We start from the raw sequence: 20,170 nt of genomic DNA, 5'->3' as shown, positions 1-20,170 counted from the left end.
TTTCAATAAATTTCAACCCCTAATTTCTAAAAATTCAAAAACTGCATGAGAGAATCCCATCAACCCATCCATAGGCCCGTGCTTGATCAACATATCCTCAATAAACTCAAGACACTCATCCAAATTCACATAATATATGTAATCCTAACAAAATCAACATTCAAATCAAAATAAAGAACTAAAACTTCTCAACGATTCACACATTCACCTTATTAAATTGAAACCACTCATAATAAGGTGGATCAATAAGAGATGAGACTATAAGAAAATAGGAAAAAAAAAAATTTTGTTGGACCTGAAAAATATCAATAAGTTTCTCTTTATCTGCGCTCTCAACTGGAGGATCCTCAAACACCGAAGACGAAGGCCACCAATTCTCATTGAAATACCTAAACAAAACAAACCCCAAACCTCAATCACAAACCAAAACAAAGGAAAAAAAAACATAAATAAATAAATAAAAATATTCAAAAACTGATGGCAAAACCATAGCATCTTAGATTTGCCACCACAGATGGGGATGGACACATATCACACTCGAGCGAGACAGAATACATACCTTCGGTCTTAGCATACCGAAAGAAGTCCTGGACGGAGAACAGTTTCTTCACCCTAATTCTCTTATCATCGATGAAATCCAAATCAATCAAAGAGAAGAGCAAGATCAACAACAACAACAACAACATTAGAAGAAGATTAACAAAAGGATTGGGAGAAGCAATGGACCTGGTGATGGGCTTGGAGGGACCTCTCATGTCCACCTTGCAGCACCTGCGAATGGACAGTGGTGAGAGAAAGTTCTGGATCAGTGGTGAGAGAAAGAAAGGAGAAGAAGAAAAGGCTGGGAAGTACCTGCGAATGGAGATAAGGGTTGGCTAGTTCATGAGAAAGTTCTCGTTGCGGGAGAATGCAAATACGGATCCGCCCCTCATTAGGCTTCGCAATCGCTCCCTTCTCTAACTCCTCCATATGCAAAAAAAAAAAAAGCCGGGGTTCCTTCGAATCAAAGAACTCATCAGTGAGCTTGAGAGCATCGGCAAAGGAAGAAGAGGAGGAGCAGCAGCAGCAGAAGCCGGATATGGCCATTGGAGAGGTGGATAATGGAAGCGGAGAAGGAGAGAGAGGACCTCAAAGGGGATTTTGGAGATCTAGGGTTTAATTAAAAAAATAATGTTTATCTACCCACCAAAGCAGGCCAAATGGCCACTCAAGAAAACTTGAATGAATAGTATAAGTTAGGGGATAGAATTAATATTAAGTATATATATGTATGTGTATAGATATATGGATAATATGGATAATAATAATAATAATAATAATTAAATTAGAATATTAAAATTAAATCAATTATCTAAATTTTAAAATATATTTTCGTTTTTAAGCCATCCAGTTGTTTTTTCATTTTTATTTCGAAGCTTCTCTCTCTCCTTCCCCATCTCTCTCTCTCTCGCTATCTATCTATCTATTGATCGATCGGATTTTGTCAATGGTAAGCGAGTGCCGCTCCGGTTTCTTCGTCTCTGAATCTTCTTCTTTACTTGTCGTTGATGAGATCTTTCGGTGTTGAATCGCTAATCCCTGTAATTCTTAGGATTTCTGCGAATTTTTAGATCCAATAAATCTAGAACAGTTGATAAGGATTGATGCATATGTTTTTCGATTTGTTGGGGCTTTGTGTTTCTCAGAGATCCGCATTAGCGTCAAAGCTCGTAATTTGCTTGATCTGTTGCTAATAGTGAAGAATGTTGGTGAAATCCCCAAAAGGAAAATAGCCAGAATTTTTGGTTATCTAGGGAAAACCCTTATCAGCAAATAAAAGAGAAAATGTTAGAATTAAAGTTATGTTAAGGACCATAGATGGGCAAGCTAAGATTTTGCATTATTTTTTGTATAATTCCCTCTAGTTATAAATTTCCTTGGTTTTTGTTGTAGTTATGATAGCTTGAGTTTTGATAAATTGTGTGTTTTTTTCTTCTTCCTGTTTTATTTACTTATATGATCTCAAAATACCATGTGACGTGTGATTTTAATTGATCTGTGCCAATTTAATAATTTTTTGTCTAACGAATGCCCTATTATGCTTTGGAAATCATATGATATTTCAATGCAGGATGAGTCTACTTTGGATATGCAACGTACCGAGAAACAAGTATTTGATGTAGGATTGTTTGTTGAGGATCTGGCTTTGGATGAGGATGCCAGGAGGTAGCTTCTCTTATTGTGTCTTTTTCTTCTATTAGCAAACAGAAGTCTTTATTTGATGACTGCTGCTCTTTTGCGGCACTCCTAGGCTTTTGATGATAGGACTAATGTCTATAATCATAACTATCACTATCGCCGTACCACTTATTTTCCCTGCTTCTTTTAAGATATTATACATTTTTTTAATGAAACTAGGCTCAGTAGACAAAAATAGTGCATTGGTTTATGTAATTGTCCTATGATTGCCTTCAAATAGCTGAATTCAATCAAACATTGCAATCTTTATTGCCCTTACTGGAATGATTGGCACAAATTTGGATATGTGGCCGTATGTCTGTGTACTTGGATAAACATAGTTTTGGTTTATGCAGTTTGTGATTTGTAATCAGGTTTATTTTAGCATTGCATTTGCAGTATTCTCAAAATGATGTGAGCATTTAACAGATAGGTTGGTTTTCCATTGGACGTTGGCATCAAAATTTAAGTGGTATTGCTAATATTACTTTTCTGAGCAGTAGGAAGAGCGCTTCTCATTTCCCAGTTAAATGCATTCATGTCCTTTCTAAGCTGTGCATCAATGTTCTGCCTATTATGTCTATGCAAGATATGCATTATTAAATTCCAAAGCCTCTCCCTATGTTGATGCACTATAGTTGTTAGTTAGATTTCATTCATTTTTTCTTTTTAGAAAAATCTTATTTAGGTAAAAAATTCTATATGTACATATTACCTGCTCATGATTTTCATCCCTATGCTTCTCTAATGTTAATGTTTCAGTGATTATGAGTCTCTAGAAGGGCTGCAAGAGGAACTAGAAGAATGCAAAACTGATGACGTGAGTAGCTCAGATGCTGATCTTTTGGAACCCTCACAAACTTTTTTCTTTTCCAAATATCATTTATTTTTTACTAATATTTGGTAACTCTGTTTTTTGATAGCACAAATTTGAACAAATATTTATTGTTTAGTGGATAGAGGAGCTGTGTATTTCAGTTAAATGGTCTGTACAGATCTTGTTTAATGTTTAGTCAGCAAATTTTTTGCTTGTAGCTTCAAAATTTGTGTGGTTAGTGTTTACGTTTACAATTTCACTGTTATCATTGTTACAACTGTTTTTTTATCATCTGTGTACATTTTAAGTGGAGCATGGGGTTTGGAATATTCTGTGCTTGTCTGATTGATATGAATTTGAGCAAGTGCTACCACTCTAAGAAGTTAATCTTATCTGTTATGTTATTCCAGCTATCCATTTCAATACTTTAATTTGTTTGAAGGCTGGAATAGCTGAGATAAGGGTGCCTTTTGATTTTACATTTGAGGAAAAACCATATTTATTTATTTCCCTTTAATTTGCTTCCTCACAACTTTCAGTCGCAAACAAAGGCCTGCAAAATGATTCAAAGAAACAAGTTTCCCACTTGTGATTTCTTGATTTTGATTGAAGCACTTTCAATTCCTAAATGATTTTAACTAAATAGTTTTTATCAATGAAATTTGAATCTAAAAGGAAAAAAAAGGCTTGGTTCATCAATATGATATTTTTAAGTGTTCTGTTTCTCTGTTCATATCCATGTGCCAATTTTTTTGAATAAGTTTGTCTTCTCAGACCTTGTTAATTCCCTATTCATGTTGCAGGAAGTGTCTGACATTCTTGCAAAAGTATCAAAACTTTGGGAGCACACCAAGGGTGTGGAGAACAATGTTCGCCAGGTTGAATTGGACTCCATGCAGGTTAGAATACTTCCTGGGGAGATTGTTAAAGACTGTGGAAGGAATTAACTACTGTTAATTGTTGGTGTCCTTTGGATTTTTTTTTTTCTATAATGATAAAGATGCTGAGCACAATGATGCAATCATATCTTTGTTCTAGAAGTTTCTCAGTGCGTGAATGTGTTGTTCATTGTGTGTGCGCATGTCGGTTTATCTATGGAGTTTCTTCTCTCAGTAATGCATTATTACATCAAAGAGAGTGATAACTTAGTCGTACTGCATGGTCAAATCTGTGATTGTTATTGCATTTTATCACAGATTTAGGTAGATCTAAAAATGAATATCTTAATTTTCTGTGAGGATGCTTTTCTCTTTTTGGTAAAAATCATTTTTAATGATGCTTTTAGGTACACAGTGGCTGACTGGTGGCAAACTACTGAGTTAGATGTAAATTTTTTGAACATCAGTTTACTACTGAATGCTTTCTAGTCACTAGTGTACAGGCATGTCCTTATCATGAATCTAGATTACATAAATTTTCCTCTTGAGTGGTTATATATTTGTTGTCTATTAGGAATAGATTATTGCCTGCATATTGAATTTCGTTCTTAAACACGTATTTATTATTGTCAAGAAGGAACTTCATTTCCAGTTTTGGTGCAATGTTTTTTTTATTTTTTTTATTTTTGTTAGTACCATTATTCTGTAGTGTTCTAGTATGAAAAGCTTATTCTTCTTTGAGTTTTGTTATAACCAAAGTCTTTGTTGTAGGCTGAGATTGGTTCCATAAGCTCTAAGATAAAAAAACATCCAAGAGAAGTCAATGGAATGGGTCTGAAATTGAAAAATTGGAAGTTATGGACTGAACTGTCAGTCAGACGTATAATGTTGTCTTACTGTTTGAGATCAATAATGAAGTTTTTTTTATATATTAGAAGACTACTAGATAACCAAACCTAAGGCTCTATTTGGTTACAAAATAAAAAATATGGTATAATTTTATTATGTAAGAAGTGCAAATGATTATTACGGAAATTGTGGCATATTTTATTCTTATAGAATGAGTGTTTGGTTAATAAAATAAAAAATTATTACATAAATTATTACAATGAGAAAATAATTGTAACCGGTTGGCCGGTCGCCGGAGACCAGCCGGCCAGACAGCCGGTGGACTATCGGCAGGTCGCCGGACCGCCACGCACTTTACAATAAAAAAATATTCCACTTTGAGTGAAATAGTTTTTTATGCCATAACACCCGTATTATGTAGTATTTCCTTAGTCTAAAGTAAAAAACCTCGCAATGCTGTGATTTATGAAGATTTGTAATACATAAGATCCCTGTTGTATATAATTTTTATTAAACTTATTTCTGCCAATTGGTACATCTTAAAGATGGTGCTCTAGTGTCAAAAGCAATTTCTCATGTCAGTTTTTGTTTCTAGGCTTCGGCAAATCAGAAAACTTACAATAATGTGTTTGGTGTATCAATAATTAGGCATGACAATTCCGATGGTCTACTAAGTCCTATGTATGGTTGCCCTTATTTTGACGCTACACTCATTGTTAATTGATCTCGATGGGTATACACTGCCATGTTCTTTTAGCTTGGTTTATTATTTGTTTTCTTCATCTGCTTATTTTAACTTTTTTAGAAAATGGCGTGACCATTTGAGGTTTTTTGCTTATGATTGATGGAATTTTGTGGGACATCTTACCATTCCTATATTTAAGTTTGCGCAAACAAGTGAAGTTTGGCGCATGCATCTTTGATCAGCAATTTTTTTAGGTCACATTTTGAACACATTTCTTTGGCAATATTATTAGATAATTGTAAATTAAAATACTCTGTAATGCAAGATATGTCATTGTTCACATCCATTTTCTATATTGTGATTGGTTAATGCGATGACTGATATTATTCTTATTCTAAAAGTAATGGCTGACAATTTGCTCCACAAAACTATCCCAAAGGAAATAATTGCATAAGTAGTTTCAATTAGTCAACTTCTCTATATTTCTTAATAATCATTCTTCCCTGGTATGCCTAGCTTCATGATCATTTGACTTTTACATTTTTGACATACCTGTATGTTTCCTGTTTTGTTCATTATGATAAATTGTTCTACAGGCTGCAGAATCAAAATTGACAAAATTTGTTGAAGACATTATTGTTACTCCAGGAATGGTTGATATAATTGTTGATGGAGAGGTACTCTTGTCATCCCCTCCATATTCAATTTGATTGGCGTATTTATGTGTTCCTCATGAATACATTTATTTACCAGGAAGAGCACTGTGCTTGTCTGAATTCAGAAATGTATTTTTAAAATTCTCCAGACCATATTTATTTTGCTTTTCATTCTCATTGATAATTTCTATTTGTGAATGTTAAGCCATGAGGTAACATATCTTTGGAAAAGAGCACATTAAGATTTTTAATTATTTTTTAAATAAATATTTGCTTTACTTGGTATATTTTCGAATATGGTATATTTGGTATAATCAATTTTTTCAAGAAATATATTTCTACTGTCAACATGATCATAAGTTACATCTTTCAGCATTTGTCTTATGCTGCCTATTGTAAGTCCGAACATAAGCAGGCCGTTTTAGTTGGTTGATAAGAAGTCATGGCAGTTAGCAAGTGTTTTGAATGAATTCCTATAATGTAATGAGATTAGCTAACTGGAACTCTTTCTTTTAAGGAGAATTAAAACTTGATATTTGCTCTTCTGAAAATGCGGTCAATGAATTACTGTTTAGTTGCCTTATAGGCAAAGAACACTTTGTTTTAGCTATTTACTAACTGTGCTTTCCAGGTCAATGAAGAGTGCTTAAAGACTCTAGAGTCACTAAGAAAGAAGTTGAAATTTGCTGAAGTTGTTAAAACATCAAAAGCTCCAAAAGATGTTCAGTTAGAACTGGAAAGGCTTCGGCAAAAGGCAGTCTCAAAGGTTGTGAACTAGATGAAGTAATGCTCGTGTTTTGTTTTCATTCTTATATTCATTTGCTATAGGGATTTATTATGTGGAAACTTTTTGGATTTTTGAACTTTTCACATCTGCAAATGTCAACTTTGTACTAGTTAGGAACATTTTTTTACAAGGGTTGCTTGTTCTTGACTTTTTCTATTCTGTTTGAGGATAATATTGGATGGCTGGCTGTTCTAAGTCAATGTGAGGAACATCAAATTACAGTAAAAGTATTTTTTTGGGTGTGAAATACCTTCAAGTTCAATTTTGACATGATTGGAATTTATTTGAAATGATAATCTGTTTGATTGCCAAATGAACATTTGGTCACTCGCTATGGTCACTGATGGAACCCTCTTGTACCAGTGATGTGCGTATTTTTTTATTAATGGAGATAACAGGTGCTTTTAAATGTATATTTTTTGAACAAGTCATACTTGTTGAGTCAAAAATCAGTTTCGGCAAATTTTACGTGTTTTATTGATTCTTGTTGCATAGTACCCAGGCTTGCAATTTTGTTTCATTCTTTCCATTCGATATATTTTTGTGGTGTGTCTACTTGGAATAATTCACAAACGACATAATAGGCATGTGATTAGTTATGATTATACATTTTTCTTGATTTTCAGAACCACTAATGGTGAAACTTTCTTTCAAAAGGTATTTGAGTTCATTGTGCAAAAAATACATGCCTTGAGAAATTTAAAAACAAGCGTCCAGATCCTGCAGCACAGTATTCTTCTTAAGTATAAGTAAGATTTCTTTCCACATATTGATTCCATTCCATATCTGTTTTGATTTATCTTTTGTATAGTGTTGATTTAATTTGATTGTCATGTTGCGTATCTGGTTTTGCCTAGTGCTTAGTATTATCAAATTATGTATGCCCTTCATCATAAGCTTCTGGTGATCTTATTGATATATGTTTGTATTTTAAGAAATAGAATTCATGCTGCACCACATACGAGATTTCACAGTTTTTCTGCATATGTTTCCTGATTCTACTCTTTGTCTCATAGTTGTAACATTTTTTTCTTTTTTTAACAAAAAAAGCAATTCTGTAAAGGACCATCAGTTCATCAGAAATGTGATGTGCCTTAGTTATTTGAGATGCCAGGATATTTTCTTGAGTCCTTGTAGCATAGCTACATGTGTCCAATAAACTTTTCATAAAGTGCATAGTTGTGTTTGGAAACCAGTAAGCTTCTCCAGTTTTTTGCTGATCACTTTGATGTTAGATATTAACACAATGCGCGATGGTTGTCCTTTCCATATTATTGTCATGTTGGCAATATAATAGTTGCAGCTAGTTTGCTGCTTACTCTTTTTACAAGAATTTCTTGATTGTATTAAATCTTTTTTACGTACATTGATATTGCAGGTGCTTGATTATTTTTCTTAAAGAACATGGTAGGGAGATATATAATGAGGTTAAGGCAACATATATTGATACAATGAGCAAGGTAAATGTTCTTGAAACTCTGTTACATTCTTCCTTTATAAATAAAAGATGGGAAGTGAAGCTTGGCCATAATCATCAGAAATTAGCCCAGTTAGTTTGGTCAAACTTTATTTTGTTTAGTATCTATATTATTTTCATCATGTGTGCTTTTCTACGAAACCCTCCATTTTTACATAGTTCATTTCAAGTCCTATGGTATTTTGAAACTAGATACTTCTACAAATTGTTCTTGCTTTGTCTTATCGTTTATAACAGCACATCTTTTTGGCACTTTCAACTTTCCTTCTTTTTCACACCAGATCTTAAGTGCTCATTTTCACGCATACATACAAGCAATGGGGAAATTACAGCTGGATATAGCAACAGCAAGTGATTTGATTGGAGTCGAGGCCAGGAGCACAGGACTCTCCTTAAGTAGAGAACCTTTGAAGAATGGTTCAGCTGTTTTTGCATTGGGTGATAGGATTAATATTCTAAAGGTGTTTTTCTACGTAGACTCTCTGATAAAGATTTTTTTTTTCCACCTTTTGGTGCATTTTAATATTTTGATCCAGAGTTATGAATATGCATAATGCATATAAACGTGAACAAGTACTTATGTTTCTTGCACTTCAAAAATTTTAATTTTTCCTTACAAGAGCAAAAGCTTGCTAGTCTTCCCACAAGGGCAATAGAATGAACATTTCCTTTGCTATCTTTGCATCCTCATTTCTGGAATATGAGTGCATCAAGGCATGTCTAAGTTCAGAATTTGTAAGGATGGGCTTGGGGTCCAGGGTTTTATTTGGGGGAAGAAGGGGAATTAGTTAATCAATCCATGGGCCTTATTTAATGATTGATTTCAGGATGCTCTCTTCCGTAATCTTTTCATGCTGGTTATGCATTGTTACATGGCCCTCTTAAGTAGTTACTGTGCCCATTTTTGATCACTATGCTTGTCTTGATGCTCATATTCTCATAACAGCAAGTATAGTTGAACATCAGGCAATTTCATGTCATATGACCACAGATGAAATTCTAAAAATTTTGTTTTTACGCTGTTAGGAAATTGATCAGCCGGCATTGATCCCACATACAGCTGAAGTGAATTCTCAAAGATATCCATATGAAGTTTTTGTTTAGGAGCCTGCACAAACTTCTGATAGATACTGCTGCTTCTGAGTAATGATGCATTTTTGTTAGTGAATTTTATTGAAGTGGTCTTTGAGTGCTTGACTAACAATTTTTTTTGTTGCACTGCAGATATCTTTTTTGTGATGATTTCTTTGGAGAAGAATCTATATTCTATGAAAATCTTTGCAGGTATCTAGCACTCATTTATGTTCTCTGGCCTTAGAATGACTTTTACATGAGAAAATTATATAGCCGGCCTCTTTAAAGTCCATATTAAAGTTAATTGTGTGTATAAAAGCATATTGTGAATTATGGCACAAGAAAATAACCTTGATGGTTCTTTATTTTGTTTTTAGGACCATTTGCTGTTCTTGATGAACATTTCAATGTGGTACTTCCAAATTGTTATGATGCCCTTGGTTTGATGCTTATGATTCACATCATTCATCAGCAGCAGGTTAGTCAGTTTCTTTTTGCGTTGGTCAACACTTAAACAGGAATATGTCTGATATATGTTATGCAAGTCTACAAGCTTAAGATAAGGAAGCAAAAGGCCAAGGTTCATTGTTGCTGAACTGGATCTGCACAATACGGATCTGATAAAAATTCAAATTTTTGTGCACAGCTGGTCATGTTCAGGAGGCGAATTCCATGCTTGGATTCATACCTCGACAAGGTGTGTTACATTTGACTTATGAAATGACTTGAGAAGTTCTTAGTGACAACTTATCACCATTTTCTATTTGTTACTTATTCAATAACTTATTTTTTTAAAAAGACTACTTGGCTTTTATGATTATTCATCTTTTTTTCGATGAGTTTTTGATTCCTTTTTGTTGCTTTCACAACATAATTTTGTCTTTGCATCTAACTCCCTTCAACTTTTACTTAATCAAAAAAATCTACAGGTCAATATTTTCTTTTGTGGTCTCGTTTCAAATTGGTATTTGATATGCATCTCAACAGTCTACGAAATGCCAATGTAAGTACATTATGGGTAGATGATGTCCATCCTCACTATGTAATGCGGCGCTATGCAGAATTCATAGCATCCCTTGTGCACCTCAACGTTGAACACGGAGATGGTCAGGTAGATGGGTACAATCTCTCATCTTTATTATTCTCTGTTAGTATATGAAGAGACTACCTACATATTGAGTTTGTTACCTGTCACTAAAATAGATTCAGTTGGTTTAAACCCTTTATCATGATTTCTCTGTGATTTCTACCATTGCAGCTTGATCTGAACTTTGAAAGATTAGAAATGGCAATTGACGACCTGCTCATTAAGCTCGCCAAAACTTTCACAAAGCCAAAGTTGCAAACCGCATTCCTGATAAACAACTATGATCTGATAGTTGCTGTACTGATGGTTAGGGCTCGTGTCTTTTCTCAATCTGTACATCTTCACCTTTTGTACTCCTTTGCTTTTGTTAAAGTTTGTTTGAAACTTGTTGAAGAATGTACCTGGAGGTGGAAGAACAATGATATACTTTGGGAAACTTCTAGAAAGCAACATTTACATATTTGCCGTAAGTATTTGCACCATTTAGTGCAAAACGCTTTCTGTTCATGTATTTTATACTTGATGAATGCATGGATTGGTGAACCATATTTGATAAATAAATGCAGGAAGAAATGCTGCTTGAGCATTTCAACGATCTGATCAAATTTCTGAATTCATGTGGCGGTATGTTTAGCTAAAACCTAATTCTTATATGACCATGTCATTCATCATAGATAATTCAAGTACTTGATGTGCATATTATTTTATCAGCTGGAGAATCAAGCTCCGGTGCGGAGAAGCCTTCGGCCACTGATCTTGAACCGCTGGTGAGGGATTTTTTGAGCAGACGGGAAACTGCTATAGAGCTAATGAACAAGGACGTCATCACATTTTTCAGCAACTGTTTGTGCGGCGGGAGAAATATTATGGACGTGGCTACCATAAAGCTGCACGTTTATTATGGAAGGCTCAGAGAGTGTGCTAGGAGAATGGAAGGCTCCTTTGATTGCAGGGATCCGTTGCCAGTATTTCGCTTATCTTATAAAGATAAATATTTTAAGATGGTTTAGGTATTATTCTTGTTTTTAAAGCACTCATAAGGAAAAATGGCAAATAGATACCTTTTCTGTTTTTTTTTCCTTTTTTTGTTTTCTCCTTTAAGTGGGCATTGGATGTTGTTTCTCTGATTTGAGTATATTGCCGATCAATTTAGTTGATCTTTGTTTCTACTAATGTTTGCTTTGGTAACAAATGGCGAGAGAATTAGTTGATATGTGATGTATCTGAGAAAAAAAAGTGAGGTATGTAGTTTGATTCATTTGCATTTGAGCTGTGGAAACAGACTGTTGTGGAAAGGAGGTTCTGTTTGATGGGTGTGTATCCTTTTCAAATGAAATCATATTTGCATGTTTAACCTCGCAGGGAGTGGTCATTTGTTGTGATCATGGTAGAGTTATAAAAAAGTGTTTGTGGTTAGGTTTTGGTGGGACTGTATATCAAGCAATGTGTTTGTTGAGAACTCGAAGGTTTGGCTTGGTTTTCTGAAGCTCATGAATAACTCATTTATAATTTTATAGTGAGGTTGGTTTATAGGAATATGCAAGAAACACGTTTATCATTAACAAGCTTATTTATAAAAATCAATACTAAAATTGTTTTATAATTTTATTAATAAGCTCAAAATATAAAGCATTTTTTCAACTGTTTATAGTAATATCAGTGATGGTCATATATGAGATCATTAATATTAATGTGTTACAAAAAATATTACATGCCCTTTTAGTATGTACAATTAAGATAAGATCAGTTTATAATTTTTTTATTATAAAAAGTTTAATATTATTTTTAAAAACAATAGATTGAGTTTTTTTAAACCCTGAGCTCGGCTCGAGGTTTAATCAAAATTGACTTTCGAGCTCGACTCGAACCTCGATTAAAAATAGTAGTAGCTAAACTTGGACACTGACCCAACTTGGTTTGTTTACAACCCTAGGTTTTTGGGTCGATTTGGAGTTTGCCAATCCATACTAAACAACTCGCTCAATCTAATCCCGACTTTTGATCAAAATATACTATTTTTATGTAATGGCCAAAAGTTATATAATGACAATAGACCATACACATCCGCAAGATAAACCATTTTGGAATATTTGAAATGCCCAGCAAACCCAAACTCAAAAGAAACAAAGCTAGCCAAAATATTTCCACGATGATGTAATTTAAAAATAAAACCTTAGGAAAAATCAATACAAAAAGTCTTTTGGTCATCAAGGGGCTAATCCCTTAACTTTAGAAAAATAAATCTTCCCATGACTAATATCTCATACTATTGAAAAATAAGCATTTGATAAATAAGCATAAAGAAAAGAAAAAAGAAAAGTCTAAATCCTTCTAAAAAGAGTTGTTGGTGTTAGTGCAAAAGCACTTTAATTGGTATGATTTGACACCAAATCAAAGGGTGATGTGGCATAAATGATGACATGTGAAGCATGGTGACGTGGCAAGGAGTTTTTAGATTAGAGGCAAAATATGTTGTGAGATCTTTGGTGGAGTTATTTTTCGGGTATGTATTTACAACTTGAAGGCAAGATGATATTAAGACTATAGTTAGAAAGATTTGATTGGAGACTAAATATGGATAGGGCTTAATTGAAGAAATACCTATCATGGTATGATTTGAAGAACCTTAATAAATATGATTGAAGATTATTAAAGATATGATTGGAGACATGCCTACTGTTGGTATGATTGGCATGATTGATTGAAGACCTATTCTTCGGAAGATTTGAAGGCCAAAACTTGGGTGAATTGAAGATTAAATTTGGATAGTTTTCATGAAGACGCATGAAAAGTCGATCGCCTTTTGCGAGGGGATTGTGTGGTGAGGAAACCCGGGGAGGAAGGCTAGTTCTTGGTAGTTGGGATATGGAGATTTCGATCGCATCGAGTTGAACTAAGCATAACTATGAGCTTGTTGGGTCTTGAGGTCACTTCATGATGGAACCAAAACTTCGCTTAAATCGGTGAGTCGAGGGCCATGTTGCAAGTTCGATTACTAACAAGAATTGCAATAGCTAATTTTGGAAGGTTTTTAAAAGTTAGTAGCCGCGAAGATTCTAAAAAGAGGTATGTGCTATTTTTTTGGGACGTTGAGGCATCTATATAAGTTACCTTGCTCTGAGATTGGGTGTAACACTTGAGGAAGAGAGTGTGTGGGCACTAGACAATCTAGAGAGGGTAGTGATCTTTATTTGTGAGTGTGAGTGACAAAGTGTTTGTACTAATGTATTTTCACCTCTTTTATTGGATTGTTTATCTCCAGACTTGGCCCACTAGATGTAGGCAAGTGGACACCGAACTGGGTTATCAATTTCGTGTGACTTCTTTTATTTGGTTTGTGTGAGATTTCCTTGAGTGCATGAGTGTTCTCTAAAACCACAAACCACACCGGCGGAACTAATAGTTGGCTTGCTCGTCGATCTATGAAAACCATTGCTTGAACTGTGATATATTTCTTTCTAGCTCCTTCTTCAACCTTTGAAGTCTTGGAGAAGATTGGCTCTTCTAGCTCTTACCCCAGTAGCCTGATTATCCCCCCAATTATATTCAACCATAATTATTCTCAAACACTCATTAATCTACTCACCTCATTGTTCGTAGGTGCTCCAAAGAGTCTCGATGTGCTTGATGCCCTTATATTCCTCTTCTTACCCCACCATGCATGAATTATTATGTCACTATAATAACCAAGTCTAGAACACAAAACCCACTAAGATCAAATAAAAAAATTACAAACTTGTGATGAGTGAAACCTCTTGTTTAGTCCCTTACCACCATATAGTCGCAGATCATTGTGAAACCCTTTCTACGCTGACCTTGTCTTTGTTGAATCCTACCTTTTTCACCTACCTCTTTTCTCCTAAGTATTGGTCTCTTTCCCTTGTTTTCATGGATAGACTTTGGTGGGTTTATAGGTTGTTGGTCATTCCTATGCCAGCAGTCCTTGCTTTGTGTAGGGTGTAGTATATGCTTGTATGTCTCCAAAAAGGTGGACACCCTATAGCACTCATCTACATAATTCTCAAGGTTGTCCTGGTTCGAAAAAATGGTTGAAATAGCATGGCAACATGGCACCCCAGTGAGCTGCCATTTTCTGTGTGTGCTTGTTTTGTCAGTCATGTCTACTATGAATTGGCCACTAGGTTCTGTGACTTGGTATTGGCTACCACTTGACCATGTTGATCTACATGCCCAACTTAATGCTTTGCTTTCTCTAATTTTTTTATGATCATTGGACAGAGCCCTGTTTAACATTTTGTCATTGCATCTCTCTTTTTTTGAATCCTTATCATCAATCTTGTTCTAATTGCTTCATTTAAACTGATTACCCCTTTGTTTCTAGCTTCTAGGATGGCAATGTTGAAACATTGACTTAAATTATTCAACAACATGTCACATCTAAATTGAGGTTTGAAGTGTGACCTAGTCCAGTGATGAGGGTCTATGTTTTTCATGTATTCACAAGCTTCAGGAGACATCACACTAAGGGTCTCTAATTCCTTGTTGAAGGTAGGAATATAGGAAACCCTAGCACACTTCCACATTTGATCTTTAAGAGTCTTGCCCCTAAAATTTTTTCTAAAGTTTGTGTGTATGTGTTTAACACAAAATCTATGCTCTCTATTGGGAAACAGCTCCTTTATAGCACATACTAAGCCCTATGGTTCATTAGTAAGGTTTTGACACATACACAGAACAAATAAAAAAACACAAGGGCAAAAAACAACACTACATTAGCAATGCACTAGCTGTTAAATCATTAAAAACCCATATAAAGCAACCATACCTTCTGGCTATTAGTCATGAAAGCCCAATTGTGGTTGTTATTAATCTCCGGATCTTGTACCGCTGAGCTCTAAGAACCCGAGGTTCGGGTCCTCTATGTTCTCCCTTTTCGACCTTGGGCCATGCTATGGGATAGATGCAATCATTTACATCTATTCCCACAACGGGAGAAGGTGGCCTCCATAGAATCCTTTGAGGAAGCAACCATCTAAAGATATGATCTGCTGCGGCTAACTTTGAAACACCGCCTTCAATGGAGCCAAACACACATACAAACATGAAAAATATGGTTGCATTGCACTTGAACTTGATAGTTGATCACGGGTGTAATCTTAGCAGCTCAAGACCCGTAGTCATGACAACCTTCTTATTTGATTATTCTCATCACTATCTATCAATTTGTATTATGCTAGAAAAGGAGATAACATTAAGTTGTATATATAAAAATTTACCATCTATCAAGTTGTATAAATAATTGTAACATAAATTTTATCTTCTTTCAATACCGTTTGCTCTCCAAGCCTTGAGGGTACTAATATTAACCTCCTCATTGGTCCTAACTGCTTAAATAATCCCATGAATAGACTAGTTAGGATCGCCTAAATTATTCCAAATACTTCTTTTGCAATCCATTGGGCATTCACATGCCTTATCCTATCTTTATCAGCACATTCATGGGTGAGGATTCCGACATGATTTAAAGCGTATCCTTGTCCTTAATCATTGGAGAAACCCACAAATAAAAAGGACATCCCTTTTCTCCTATCTTTGCCTTTGCACCTTTTTGCTTTTGCTTGGTGCGAAATTCATTTCCACCATGTGTTTTTATACCATAATTCCTCACATCCTTTTACAGGCTTGAAGTCTTTAAACTTCATACCAACTTTAAATTGTGGGTCTTTCATATCAAACTCCTTAACAAACTCTGCATATTTAGGTCTACTTACAGCCACAACTTCCTCATTTGTTGAAGAAACGAGGAATGCAGTTCTTGAAGCTCCATACTCACTCTCATAGTCATCCCATATCTTGCACGCTCTTCTACAATATTGCCCACTGATCCAGCACCCAACCCAGTACCATGTCCATCACCACTAAACTCATCTACATCATTTTCCTGACAACTAAAACTATAATCAGAGTCATACAGGATCATTGTCGAGGTTCAACATCTACATTGTCCGATTATGCTCTTGATCATGATCTATATTTTGATCTTGATCTTATTCTTGGTCCTAGTCCCTACAACCTTCATTCTGATCTAGGTTTTGATTATCATCCTAGTACTTATCATTAAAATTCTTCTGCCCTGATTTTTCCTCAGAGTCTGTATCATTGAAAACTAGTGGGAGTTCCCTATTGACCCTAACATTGACATTCACCTCACCATGCAATACAACACTTCGGGCTATTTCTAAAGCATCTGCATCAGTTTTAATCTCTCTCCTTCCCATATTATCACTCAGATAATCCATCCAGGAGAAACTACAACCATCCACATCTAAATTTAGTTCTTGTGCCATGGCTATAATTTGTAATAAAGACATCTTGTCATGGCAACAAAAATCAACATATCCTACAGTTTCTTGGTTCTATTTAATCATTAATTTCATTACAACATGGTTATATTTCTAATTGGCTCTAAGAAATTATGATGATTGTTATTATTACAACATCATTATATTTCTAGTTGGCCCTAAGAAATTATGATGATTGTTATCATTACAGCTTGGTTTGAAGTCAAAATTTGGTAATAAATTGCTATCATTGCCAGTTTATGTGTCATCAATCAAATTATCATCTCTAAGTTCTTCAAGGATTAACAAACATATCAAAAGCAATTCATTAGATAGAATGATACTAAAATCTTGGTAAATACTTTCAGTTCTTCTCAGAATCACAAATAAACACAAAATCAAGAAAAAAAAAATATAACTTCACTTTCAAACTCATCTAATATGGATACAAGAAATTGAACAATAATCATCACTAACACAAGAGCTAACAACTTATCTATTCAGTTTTTCACCAATAGATTTAATGTTATATATCAAAATATTTGGTTGCCTAAAGACATTGAAGGCAATGCATTACAAAAGTAACATCAAACTCTCAACTCAACAGTTCTGCTCATAATCATACTATATCATGCCAATCCTGGAATAACTAGTCATAAAACATGGAGAAAAAACTTAAATTCAGCAATAGCCATGATAAACTCAAGAGTTCATAAAACAGTGACACCAAACTCTATTCATAACGCAAGAGAGGAAACAAAAAGAAACTTAGCCTTTGATTACACAGAGAATAAATCTCAAGAAATTAAACACTAATCATGATAAACTAAATACTTCACAGATAATGTACTAGTCTAGTTAAACAATAAAAATTCTATGGTTTTACATAGACAAGATGTCAGAAATTTTGCTAAACCCGTAGAAATGCACATGGATTAATTGAAAGAAAACCATTCAAACCCTAACATTAACAATAATTCCATTCATCCAAACCTGTAACATTAAATCTTAAGAAATTAAATACTAATCATGATAAACTCAATACTTCACAGACAATGCACTCGTCTAGTTAAACAATAAAAATTCTACGGTTTTACACAGACAAGATGTCATAAATTTTGCTAAACCCGCAGAAATGCACATGGATTTGAAAGAAATAACCATTCAAATCCTAACATCAACAATAATTCCATTCATATAGACCATCAACATTAAATTCAACTTACGATGAACTGGTGGTTCCAACTCCGGCGATCTTACGGCCCAGTCGATCTCCATGATGCTTCTCCTTCGACTGCACTGCTTGCCAAAGCTCCCTCTTCCTTTTGATGGACTTCCAGGCCAATCTCTACACCGCTCGCCACTAAAACTACTGTACCTCTTTCTCGCCTTTGATTAGATATCTCAACTGGTGCATTGCTACCACCGATTTCACCCTCGTCATCGCTGTAAAAAAACTAGGGTTAAAAGGTTAAAACTATTTGAGTTAAGTGCTCACTTGGAAGATGTTTAAGTGGGTCCTTTCTTGTTGATGTGGATAAGTCATTGACTTAGAAGGCTCCACAACAGCCTCTTATGTGGAAATTAAGAGTCCACACAAGCAATTTGGTGGCCATGTCATAAGTTTCTCAAAAAAAGGGCCAAGTGCTCAATCGATGAAGGAGAATGGAAACTTAGTACTCACTTTGGTACAAATTGAAGGTTAGTGCTCAAAGTGATATTTAACCAAAAGTTAGTACCCAACCAAGAAATTTATCCACAGTAGCCATAATAATGAAAACACTACTTCTGCAGCATCATTAGCGGTAGCTAGTCGTCGCCCTAGAACAAAGTAGTCTCAGCCTTCTGCTACTTTGTCATCATCATCATCATCATCATCATCATCATCATCATCTTTTGCTCATATGGTTATTGTCGAGAGCTTCAGTGATCAACCAGTGATAAATAAGGCTAAACCAAAGAAGAGAAAGAAAAATCCTCTTGAAAAGGATGATCAAGTTCATGATGAGGATAAACAACAACAATTGCAGAAGTAGCAATAACAACAACAACAACAATGCTCTGTTATGAGGAAATGCATGCATTGTGGAATTCAAAAGACACCACAATGGAGAGATGGTCCAATGGGGCCTCAAACACTGTGAAATATTTGTGGAGTAAGGTATAGGTCTGGGCGTTTGTTCCCCGAATACCTTCCCACAGCTAGTTGATAGGCGTTAACGCAAGCATATGCGCCGATCAAGTAGTAAATTGTGGGGATTTTTACTTGCATATCCCTGTAAAATTATGAATTTGCTTAAATAGCCCCATAAAAATGATATTTGTTTGTATACCCCTACAAATCAATTATATTTGCTTCTATGCCTCTATGGTTAAGTTGACTCTTAATGGTGTTAAATCAATGGATGGAATAAGGGTAAATTACCAAAATGGGTTTGCTTATATACCCCTTGAAATTTTTTTCTTCTTATTTTGTAGACATTACTCATTTCATTCAACAAATGACCATTATAAGTTTGTTAATATACCCATCAAAATTTTTTATTATATTTTATAGACTTAAATTATTTAAACTATAGGTAACCAATATAATTTTTTTATATACGCTTTAATTATTTTTAAAATTATTAAAAATTATGAATTTTTGAGTAAATTCATATTTTTAAGGTTTTTACAAACATCTCTAAAATATTTTAGATTATCATATGCTCTTTACAAACACAACCTAAAAATAGGTAAAAATTACAACGTGTAACAATATATAACAAATAATTTCATACAATGGTTATGGGTAGTTGGGTAATTTTGGATATTGTTAAGGGTAGTTAGATGATGTTAAGGGTAATTGGGTAATTTCATACTAAAAAATAACAAATAATTTCATACTAAAAATTATGACCTTGGATGATATTAAGGGTAATTAGGTAATTTTGTTAAGTTGGGTTAAGTGGGAAGTATGATTAATTCCATAAACCCTAACGGTGGTTAACGGTAACTAACGGTAGTGATATATAAGTAAAAAAGTTAATTTTATGAGGGTATGCAAGTAAATAGTATTTTTATGGGGGTATTTAAGCAATTTCATGGTTTTATAGGGGTATGCAAGCAATTTTTCCTAAATTGTGCACTGGGCAGAGTATTGATCCGCAGAGAAGATTAAGAGCACTAGTACTAGTCCTATTTCTGAAAATTAACCTAACTAAAGAGTGTGATGTGTGCAAACATAATACTGGAGAAAGATAATAAAAAAAGCAAGAATATGAAAAATCAAATTGGTCGAGACTCAAGGGAGTTGGGATGCTCTAGCAGTAGAGTCCCTCTTGGGTTTATATGTCCGAGAC

General features: G+C 34.5%; 2 protein-coding genes across 2 annotated transcripts; one reads left to right on the top strand and one right to left on the bottom strand.

Moving 5' to 3' along the window:
- Window positions 1-125: 125 nt before the first annotated feature.
- LOC120271724 lies at window positions 126-1,086 on the bottom strand. The gene is made up of 4 exons (XM_039278403.1): window positions 853-1,086; window positions 560-800; window positions 296-389; window positions 126-144 (listed from the first exon to the last, which is right to left on the bottom strand). The coding sequence occupies exons 1-4, from the start codon at window positions 1,084-1,086 to the stop codon at window positions 126-128; spliced, it is 588 nt and encodes a 195-aa protein (XP_039134337.1).
- Window positions 1,087-1,504: 418 nt separating this feature from the next.
- Window positions 1,505-11,740, top strand: LOC120271723 (vacuolar protein sorting-associated protein 52 A-like). The gene is given in 20 exon segments (XM_039278402.1): window positions 1,505-1,580; window positions 2,111-2,205; window positions 2,980-3,037; window positions 3,838-3,933; window positions 4,320-4,331; window positions 6,043-6,123; window positions 6,734-6,868; window positions 7,547-7,638; window positions 8,268-8,349; window positions 8,648-8,827; window positions 9,393-9,461; window positions 9,463-9,509; window positions 9,591-9,638; window positions 9,807-9,918; window positions 10,087-10,141; window positions 10,370-10,551; window positions 10,699-10,833; window positions 10,922-10,993; window positions 11,094-11,151; window positions 11,239-11,740. Coding segments are annotated over 20 exon segments (1,941 nt in total). The 5' UTR covers window positions 1,505-1,547; the 3' UTR covers window positions 11,538-11,740.
- Window positions 11,741-20,170: the final 8,430 nt, after the last annotated feature.

This window comes from Dioscorea cayenensis, chromosome 11 (assembly GCF_009730915.1).
Source record: "Dioscorea cayenensis subsp. rotundata cultivar TDr96_F1 chromosome 11, TDr96_F1_v2_PseudoChromosome.rev07_lg8_w22 25.fasta, whole genome shotgun sequence".
Lineage (NCBI taxonomy): Eukaryota > Viridiplantae > Streptophyta > Magnoliopsida > Dioscoreales > Dioscoreaceae > Dioscorea > Dioscorea cayenensis.
This window is presented reverse-complemented; position numbering and strand designations above follow the sequence as displayed.